Genomic DNA, 10129 nt, shown 5'->3' with positions numbered 1-10129 from the left:
TACGGTGGCCAATTTACGTTATCAACTCAGTTGATAATACCAAATTACCTTGTTCCTCGAATAAGTTTGATTTTCAATGTTTGGTACTTAGTAGTTTGCGTAGCTACCTTTGTGTTCAGAGCTTAACCTTATGGATAACAACGATAAGGAGAGCTATGAGGACTGTGGAATTAAAATGAGATGAAGTAACTAATCTCAGAATTATAAAAGATAATTACGAATAATCTTATCCAATCTTAGAAACTGTTTCGATATCGTGGAGCGGAAAGTAAATCCTGGAATATTGCACGTAATCTTAAGTCTCGTCCCATGTTGCGAGAAGCCATCAATACAAAATACCGTCTTTGCATTCAATGTACTATTATTACTTGAGTCAAAAGTAATCCTATAGTAGACGGAGCCTTATAATAAGTTTTGGCCAAACCTTTAATTTTGAAACCACCCATGATTTGCTATGCTGCTGTGTAATCCCACGGCGCAACCAATACTGAGTGAGCGCCACATCTAAATTACGTTCAAGCGATTTCAGTTGTTCTTTCGGCGCTGTTCCTTTCACAACCGCTGTGACAACAGCTTAGGAAAACCAATTTAGCTCATGGTTGAACTTATGACACATCAGACAGTTCTGCAACGATGAATGAGCGGTGACCACCCTCATTAATTTCTGATGTTCAATATAGTTGCCATTCACAGTTAGAAAACTAAACAATTTGCATAAAATGAAATAAAGAAAACGAGGATTAACGTCGTACAACCGATTAAGACTGTGAATCGCCTCTCTACCATTGCGAACTTACTGGCTTATGTTTACAGCTGGATGTGTGTATATGTATATATATATATTTTTTTTTTTCCGATAATTTTCACAATGCCCTTGCCATTACTTTCTGTTGGCTAATATCAACCCGTTAATGTTCTCCTTTTTCCCGAGTAACTCCATAACATATCTGCGGTTACTAGGCCACTGTAGTTAGCTTACATTCCTCATGGATATAGCTGATAATCTAATGAATTCGATTTTACAAGAATTTCACAATAAATCATTGTTTTTCTGGCGTTATATGAGCGTCATGATTTGGGTCATCTAAGTTTTTGTTTCGATCATTACCACCCAATGCGCAAGGAGTGTTGTTATTAAAATTTGAATTTTTAGAACAACTTCCTGTAAAAATTCGATTTTACAAGAATTTCACAATAAATGATTGTTATTCTGGCGTGATATCATATGGAATAAGTTGTTGTCTAGGCCCATTACGGAGCAACTCTGAACGTTTACAATAAATTGACTAAAACTTGTAAATCTTAGATTGTGTGAAATTAGTACTAATATCCATTTTGGCAATTTTTCAATTCAGAAAATTTGAATCAGGTTTCGTTTATTCTCAGAATAAACAAAACCTATGGTGTCATGACCCAAAACGTTAAATTTTAGCGTCATGATTTGGGTCATCTAACTTTTTGTTTCGATCATTACCACCAAATGCGCAAGGAGTGTTGTTATTAAAATTTGAATTTTTAGAACAACTTCTTGTAACAATATAAATGTAATTTGTGATAATCGGTATTGACATAAATTAATATTTTGCAGACATGGAACAGAGAACTGGGTGCGAGCGTAGTACGCGGAGGCTCATGGGTAGTATGTTTGTAAGAAGAGATCGTTGAGAAACTTGTGGCATTCTACGGTCAGCCTTGCCACTAGCACTTTCCCATAAGGTTTATTTCTTGTCTTCATCACTTTTCCTTACCTAGTTATGGACGAAGCAGGCGTCAGATGTCAGAGATTAAAAGGTTGAAACGCGATTCCGTTCCTCACTTCAACAAAAAGAGCAACGAGGAGCAGTACAAAGCTAACAAAGCTATTAAAGATGCTGTTGAAGACGCCCAGATTGCCCTCGAAAGGAACGACGTCGAGAAGATCAAACAAGCCTTGGATAAAGGTATGGAGCTGCTTCAAGAGCGTCAAAAATTAATTTTACTGGCTGATAAATCACAGTACGGGTGGAAGACGGGCCTCGAATACAAGCACCATGATCTCGCAGACGACGAAGAAGATGAGAAAAAGATATACAGGGCCGAATCCAGAGCAGCTAGGTCCACGAAGCGTTTCACATCTCGCTCGACCCGGCAATGAAGTAATGTTACATCGACTTCAACAACTCCGCAGTTTTCCGCCTCACAGCTACCCAATTTGTTTTCGCGTGTAAACCCGCAGCTTTCGTCCCAGAGTTCGTCTTCTGGTTTGTGCTTTGCTTGTGGCAAACCCGGGCTTTGGAGGGTTTTCTGCCCTAATTTGCGGTTTGATGTTCTTTCTAATACCGGTCAGAATCCCAAATGACTCACTTCGGACGTCGATTTGGAACAAGGCCTTGTTCTTGAGGATAGCGATGAATTAATTTTTCTTCGTGTCAATGGAAATTCTTTCGAGGTTAAATCCGGCGATGATTACTCGTCCGTTAAAGGACGGCTACGTGGAGTCCTCGCATTCTGGAACGACATTCACGCCCCTCAATTTATCCTGGATGTTATTGATTATGGCTATAAATTACCGCTTCTCCAAATTCCTCCGCCCTTCACAGCTAAAAGTAACAGTTCGGCTTTGGAGCAGGCACTTTTTGTCGAAAGTGCCATTAACGATCTCTTTATCAACGGTTGCGTCACTGAAGTGTTTGAAGCTCCTGTTATCATCAATCCTTTGTCCGTATCTGTTCAAAATCAGGCGAAAAGCGTCCAATTTTAGACCTTCGCCACGTTAATCAGTTCCTTTACAAATGCCGATTCAGGTGTGAGGATTTGTCTATTGAAACCAAATGCGTTTGGGAGCCCACTCAGGTTATTACTTGGCTCGGAGCCGTTCTCAATACTTCCACTTCTGAAGTTTCTGCCACTGCTAAGCGAATTACCAGTTTACAAGAAGATTTAGCGACTCTTTTGGCCATTCCCTCGTCTTGTCATCCAGTTCGGAAGCTTGCCTCTGTTTGCGGAAAAATAATATCTCTTGGCCCCTGCGTTGGTAATGTCTCTAGGCTTATGTCTAGAAATTTGTTCGCAGTCATCAATACCGCGCAAACCTGGAACTCTTACGCTCGTCTTTCGTCTGAAGCTCTGGCTGAGCTGGTTTTCTGGAAGTCTAATGCGGCAAGTCTTAACGGCATACCTATTTGGCCTGTCAGGCACAAGCCTTCGAAGATCGTCTATTCCGATGCTTCTGGCTCAGCTTGCGGCAGTTTCATCGAGTTCCAGGGGAAGATGTTCCATCAAAACTGGGCAGATTTTGAGAAAGCTCAAAGTTCTACATTCAGAGAGTTGTTAGCCGTGTCTTTACCAGTGAAAGCCTTCGTGGAGTCATTGAGAGCCCAAACAGTCACGTGGTTTACGGATAATCAGAACGTTGTCCGGATCGTTAGATCAGGGTCTAAGACTCCAGCATTACAAGAGCTTGCAATGGATATCCATCGTAGTTGTTTGCTTAGTGCTATTAACATCGATATGCAATGCATCCCAAGAGACCTAAATAGTGCGGCGGACGATATAAGCAATTTCATTGATTATGACGACTACACGATCAACGATACGGTCTTCAGTGTTCTTGACGACTTATGGGGTCCACATACCTGCGATAGGTTCGCTCGTTCCTACAATGCCAAAGTCCAATGCTTTATTTTAAGGTTTTACCAGCCTGGTTCGAGTGGCGTTAATGCGTTTTCTCAGGATTGGTCTCATTATAATAACTGGCTGTGTCCCCCTGTGTATTTAACGTGTAAAGTTATTAAGCATATGGAGCTGTGCTGTGCTCAAGGAACTCTGATCGTTCCCCTTTGGAAGTCAGCCCACTTCTGGCCCATCCTGTGTTCGGATGGTTTCCATTGGAGTACATTTATCCATGACTGGGTTATCCTGCCTAACTCTCCTAAGTTGTTCATTAGAGGAAAAGCTAAGAACTCTATTTTTGGTAGCAAGCCATTGGCTTTCGTTTCGTTAGCTCTACGTCTTGTCTTTGGCATCATTCCCTGATTAGATTCCGAGTTATCTCGTAAAAGTTTTCTAGTTCCTTGTTCTTGATTCCATTCGGGCTAGAGTTCGCTGCTGTCTCCACTATGTACCGATAAGGCGTATTATATTTGCGCGAAGTACTTATTATTTGTTGATAATCATTTTCTAAGTTAAACGTGTTAGGCCTTAGAGAGGCATCCAGGAGAGGCCCTAGAGGGGCGATTTGTCATATGTATTTTCATTTTGTACCCTAGAGGGGTACTTTCTGTTGGCATTGTGCAATCGCCCTAGAGGGGTACGTCCACTAGAATAGCATGGTTTTTTCTCTTGTATCGTTTTACGCAGAAGTGTATAGCCTGTCGGCAAAGTGGTCTTCCTGAGTGATGACAGTGAGTTGAATGTAATTCAGCATTGTGTGCATTGCTGCCTGTCTCATTGATTTTTGTCCCTTTTTTCTTTTTTTTTTATCCTTAGATATCTTCACTTCCGTTTTCTGGTCTTCAGAGGCCCAAAATTCCCCGAGAGTGGATCAGCTAATGGAGAATCTCAAATCTACCGTGCTTGCTTCCAGAGCATCTGGGACATTCGCAAATTACTTGAGGGCGTTTAACAAGTGGAGACCCTTTGGTAGTGATGTCTTGGGTACCTCGGAGTTTCCAGTCAGTCCAATCGATTGTGCCCTCTACTTGCAACACCTCTTCGGGTCGTCCAAGTCCGTCGCTTCCATCAACTGCGCCGTTTACGCGTTCAAGTGGGTACATCTTCTTGCAGGCGTAGACTCTCCAACATTACACCCTACTGTTATTGCCGTAAAGGAAGGAGCTGTTCGCCTTGCCAGTCAGCCAATAGTCAATAGAAAGGAGCCCCTGGACGCCCACCACCTCAAGGTCCTTGCTGCAGAGACTAATCTAGAAGACCTTTTACAATTACGAAATTTAGTTATGTTCATTCTCGCATTTTCCGGTTTTCTTAGAAGTTCCGAGTTATGCGTTATGCGTAGCAGAGATGTTCAGTTTAACGAGGGTTACATTACAATCAGCATAGAGAAAAGCAAGACGGACCAACTGAGGGAGGGCAGGTCGGTCGTTATTGCTGAGTCCTCATCTATCACGTGTCCCTGTTCTTTACTTAAGCTGTATACGCATAAGGCCCAGATTCCTGAAAATTCAGACGAGTATCTTTTTAGGGCCATTTCAGCTTCGGGCAATCACAAGCGCCTTATCTCTGTAAACAAGCCAATTTGTTATTCTACCTATAGGCAGTCCTTTTAAGAAGTCTTTCGCGAATATTGTACCATATATCTCTAAGTATAGCACTCATTCAGCTAGGTCAGGTGGAGCTGCTTTAGCTGCCAGCTCTGGCATTTCGGAGAGGAATCTTCAGCGCCATGGTCGCTGGGCCTCAGTCACAGCAAAGAACATTTATGTTAAGGATTCTCTTTCCAGTAGGCTAGAAGTTTCCAAGGCTCTGTTTCTCTGAGCTCAAGCCCTACCTTTAGCTTTCTATCTTGGGCCTGGCTGACCAACGCGCCCATGCCTCAACCTTTGAGTGTGTTCGGTTGTGTAGTGAAGGCAAAATATGTAATTTGTGATAATCGGTATTGACATAAATTAATATTTTGCCGACACGGAACAGAGAACTGGGTGCGAGCGTAGTACGCGGAGGCTCATGGGTAGTATGTTTGTAAGAAGAGATCGTTGAGAAACTTGTGGCATTCTACGGTCAGCCTTGCCACTAGCACTTTCCCATAAGGTTTATTTTTATTGTGTAATTAGCCTGATATGATTTGTTTTCTTCATTCTCTTCATTGTTTATAGATCAACCTTAAAACCCCAAAGGTGGCGCCACTGCAGTTGGTCGGGGGTACACGGTACCTATTTTCCTAACAAGAGGTTTTTGGGGTTTACGTGTCCGGCTTTGGCGCATGTAGGACGTTACTTGATGTATCTCTTATCCACTTTGTTGTAAATTCATTGTCACAATTAAAATCTATCTTGGGCCTGGCTGACCAACGCGCCCATGCCTCAACCTTTGAGTGTGTTCGGTTGTGTAGTGAAGGCAAAATTGGTACTTTTAGGGAATTGGAAGGTTTTTTTTTACGGACATTCATGTTAAGCACGACCGCACAACATCGCACAAGCTCCAAACCGCGTCTCAGGTAAGTTGGAAGCCTTAATTTTTTTCTTTTATGGTTTCAATTTCAGTCCGTCCAAAATTTTGGGAGCTAAAGTTTAAATAATATCGAAAAAGTTTAGCAATCGGAGTTCGATTGATGAACGCCTGGACTTCCATGCGCCAGCTGAAACTGTCACTGCTTGATTTTTTATTTCTGTCTGATAATAACTAATGTCCCTTGGATTTCTTTATTTCATGTTTAAAAAGGAAAACATACATTGCCATTTGATACAATATCATGAAGCTTTTTTGCTCTTTTAGCTAAATACTACATGTTTTGTGCCACAACATGAATGCATGTTTAATCTCACTTCCAAATAGACAAATATTTAGATGTGTTGATGTGTTGATGTGTAAATGTGATTCGACTGAAAATAAATAACTGATGCAAACATTAACAAAAATAACGACAAAGCTACATGAAATAGAGACGAACTTACAATTTGTGGCGTAACCAGGTTCGGTAGTGAACCTCTTAACAAAACTAAAACGGCGCTAGCAAAAATTAACGAAACGACTGACCTGGTTGGAATCATCTAGCAATGAAAATTATCTAACGAAGACAACGCTTTCTACTGGCATGAAATAAAACGCTACTGGTGTTACGTGATTCTTACACAACCTCACGCAAAAACTTGAACGCAATTGAATAGAAACGTAACTTACGACAGTAGGTCAAGAAAGACAATATAAAATAATTTCGCAATTACTTGACGACAAACAGAAATGTAAATTCTAGTTGCTACAGCTCTGAATTCAAATATAAAAACTTTAAGACTGTCTTCGTAGGTTCCTTGTGAATGAACGAGCAAATAACTGGAGAAGTATTTGCACTTCCGCTTACCTTGCAACATTCCTAAAATGGAGTGGTTACATGTTCCTGTTTGCGTACGTGTTCAGAACTTCCCGTCGGAAGTTGTCGACCGTGGACGGAAGTTGCATTCCGTGGACCGTGAACTAAAGAGTCTCGCATGCTTCCCCTCCCCACTTAGTGAAAGTCAAAATTAATTTCGATGAAACTCAGAAACTAACGTGGAAAGAAATAAAATATGTGTATGGTTCAAAAACAATGATAACCTCAAATCACATTTCCGAATTTCTTAAAATGCAACTTGAGTCGAAAAGCCGAAATATTCACACCTAGAGGACCCGTAGCGGGTTCATTTCAAAACACGCCGTGACCATGCAGAAGAGCATCAGCATCAGAGGCAGCAATATTGGCAAGCGGCACATTTGCGCTCTTCTTCAGTTGGTGTAGTTGGTATTGCTCTATCATTGTGCTTGTCCTCGGGAGCTCCTCAACATACAGTCAACACATCAATCATAGCGGCAAAGATAGTCTAAAATATTCTTTCGAGCACCATTATTTCGGTCCAGACTTGAGGCTCGCTCAAACAAAAACAGTAATACCAATCCAGCCAGTACACAGGGTCGTAACGAGGTATATGGGATCAGGGATCAAAGGCCTAAAAAAGGGTGGGATCAGGGATCACAGCCTCGGATCCGGGATCAAAGCCCTTGGGATCGGGATCAGCGTGTTTTCCATGGGCTCAAGGATCAGGCGTCTAGATAACAACAATAATTTACGATGCGCGCCTAAACATGGATTTTTAAAGCTTTTTGAAATTTTATGACCCATTTTATACAGTATTCCTTGGTATTTGGAATTATTGATTGATAGTTCACCGGAGACCAGAATCAAAGAGTACTAGTTGACTCAAACTTGACTGGTTAGGCATTGGGTCGTTAATCTGTTAATAACTTGCCAGGATTTTATTGTCTTACTCGCGCTGCATGACGTTCAATCATGTCATACAATATGCCAGGAATAGGTCATTTGAGCACGTTGGATTGCTTTCGACTGAGCACGAGCACTGAGTATACTTGGAGATTACTGGATCGTTTTTTAAAAAAGTCAACATTTCAGAAAGTTTTTTCCATGGGGAAGCGAAAGAAGAGAAAAGATAATCACACACGTAGAAGGTAAATTGGAGTAAACGTTGATTTACGGTTTTCTTTCTGGTTCAAATCTGCAATCTTTTGGCAAAATTTAATTTCATAAACTCGACATTCTAGGTCACGTTCCTGGTCGCTCAGCAGAAAAGGCGATCAACGGCATGAGCGAAGCTCAAGGCGACGTTCAACAAGCAGGTAACTTAGAATAATGAGTGTTTGTGTGTTGTTACCAATTATAAGGACTAGAGTATACATAGAATTGCTTCTAAAACGGCGAAAAGACCAGACACAAAAACCATGGTGTAACAACTGATAACACATTGAAAACTGATAGCACAAATGGACTATGAGATTTCGTCGTGTTGTGGGATTTAGCGTGGACCCGAGTAGTATTTATTCTAAAGGCAATTTATATGAAAGAGAAGTTTTCTTTTGATCAAGGAAAATAATAGATGGATTAATTTGAAGGATTTTTTTTATAAAATTAATGTCATCAGTTTTAGGTTTATTGGTAAATGTTATTACAGTAACTCTTGCCTTGCGGACACCCCGCGGCCAAAATTCAGATCCCCATCTAGAGGGTCTAACATAGGTTTGGCGGGATACGGGATGAGGCGTTTTTAGCTGCCGGGATGCGGGATGAAAGGAAATTTTAAGGCGGGATGCAGGATAGCGTGGAAGCGGGAAGTTGCTTATTTTTCTGGCGGGACGCGGGAATTTTTTATTATTTCCGGCGGGAAACGGGATTGAGGATGAGAAATTTATAAAAAGATCTATAAATTTCTGGTCTTTATCTGCAAGTCAATTTGCGGGCCGACATTCCTCTAAAAACGTGCGCCGGGTTTGTAAAACAATAGAGATTTTAAAAGGTTAGTCACGTTTTCTCCCGATATAAACAATCAGCAACACCACACCTTTGACAAGAAAAACCATTTTCAAAATATTGCAGTTTGACTTTGACATTCAGCAGAAGCGTTACAAAGCCCAACTGGAGATTTATTTTGTGGTAAACCAAGGTCAACCGCTTTGCATTTATGACGCTCCGGAAGGGCTCCTGATCTCGATGCACAACCAAGGAATTGAATGTCTTTCTCGTGAAGAGGCCTCTGTCGAACTAACCAGTGTTGTTAAAAAGGACCCGTCAGTTATCCTTGGCATTACTAAAACAGCACAAAAGCTCGTCTTCTCTGATTCTCATGACCATTCAGTTAACTTTTGTATTGATGGCAAGGTAATTCACTCACTGGGAGGAAGCCAGCCGGGGATGCAAGACGGCTTTACAGTTAGGTTTCACTCGCCATCAGCGCTTGTGTCATATGGAGAATCTATATTTGTCTGTGACACCAGCAATCAAGCTGTCAGACTAATTTCAAGCTTAAAAAGCTATAAACATCTCGGAGAGAAATTGGGGCTATTTATTGAACTCTTCCAACTTGAAGAAGAACTATCAAGGAAGCCAAGTTTCCAACCAAGTTTGGAAGACGGGTTGATTATTCTCAAAGAAGCGGCGGATTTCATGAAAGACGTAGAGAGGCAGGCGTATTTTCGAACAGGTCGAAGATGTCCCCAGGGTCCTGATCTACCATTGTCAAAACCTACGAGGAACGCTTTTAAAATGCTTCATTCGTCATTTGAGAAAACGAATTCGTTCTTCTCTGAAAACGATTTGCAGCATATTGCAAAGGATATATGCTTTCCAAGTTTCACGACACTACATGTGGAACATTTCTTTGCGGGAATGAGAACCCCAAGTCGTCCAACGCCAGACATGCATGATTACGGCAGCCGCAGACCAAGCTGTATTGTTGAATCCGTACAGAAGGTGTATCACTCTTCCTTTTCAGTGTATACGGGACCCCAAAGCCACTACACCGAACGAACAATAAACAAGAGGGAGCCTGAGTGGCTTTATGATCGTGCAAAGCTTAGCGAAGAACATTTTAGGCAAGAAGATAGTGTTAAGGAGAAGGATGTTTTGCGTGAAGAATCAAGGGAACTTAGGCTG

General features: G+C 41.5%; 3 protein-coding genes across 3 annotated transcripts in view; all 3 read left to right on the top strand.

Annotated features, from left to right (window-relative positions):
* Positions 1-1574: 1574 nt before the first annotated feature.
* LOC149047878 (uncharacterized) lies at positions 1575-6025 on the top strand. Its single transcript, XM_089202081.1, has 2 exons — positions 1575-1940; positions 4468-6025. The coding sequence occupies exons 1-2, from the start codon at positions 1775-1777 to the stop codon at positions 5262-5264; spliced, it is 963 nt and encodes a 320-aa protein (XP_089058207.1). The 5' UTR covers positions 1575-1774; the 3' UTR covers positions 5265-6025.
* A 35-nt stretch (positions 6026-6060) lies between these two features.
* The window catches only part of LOC113683680 (uncharacterized), a 27012-nt gene continuing 22943 nt past the window's right edge, over positions 6061-10129 (top strand). Inside the window, exon 1 of the mRNA XM_089202083.1 lies at positions 6061-6151. The gene's annotated coding sequence lies outside the window, so the exon portion shown is untranslated. The remainder of the gene's footprint in view (positions 6152-10129) is intronic.
* Positions 9102-10129, top strand: part of LOC149047877 (uncharacterized) — a 1576-nt gene continuing 548 nt past the window's right edge. The window contains exon 1 of the mRNA XM_089202080.1: positions 9102-10129. This exon is cut by the window's right edge and continues 548 nt beyond it. Within this exon, the coding sequence (XP_089058206.1) occupies positions 9188-10129 (942 nt within the window). The 5' untranslated portion in view covers positions 9102-9187.

The sequence above is a fragment of the Pocillopora damicornis genome, chromosome 3, assembly GCF_964200805.1.
Source record: "Pocillopora damicornis chromosome 3, jaPocDami1.2, whole genome shotgun sequence".
NCBI lineage: Eukaryota > Metazoa > Cnidaria > Anthozoa > Scleractinia > Pocilloporidae > Pocillopora > Pocillopora damicornis.
Note: the sequence above shows the minus strand (reverse complement) of the source record. Positions and strands in the feature narration are given on the sequence as shown.

Bases quoted from the DNA above. Each gene is read 5' to 3' on its own strand.
- LOC149047878 (XM_089202081.1), top strand. From the start codon at position 1,775: ATGTCAGAGATTAAAAGGTTGAAACGCGATTCCGTTCCTCACTTCAAC. The intron at 1,941-4,467 runs GTATGGAGCTGC...TTTTATCCTTAG, and splicing joins CAAACAAGCCTTGGATAAAG to ATATCTTCACTTCCGTTTTC.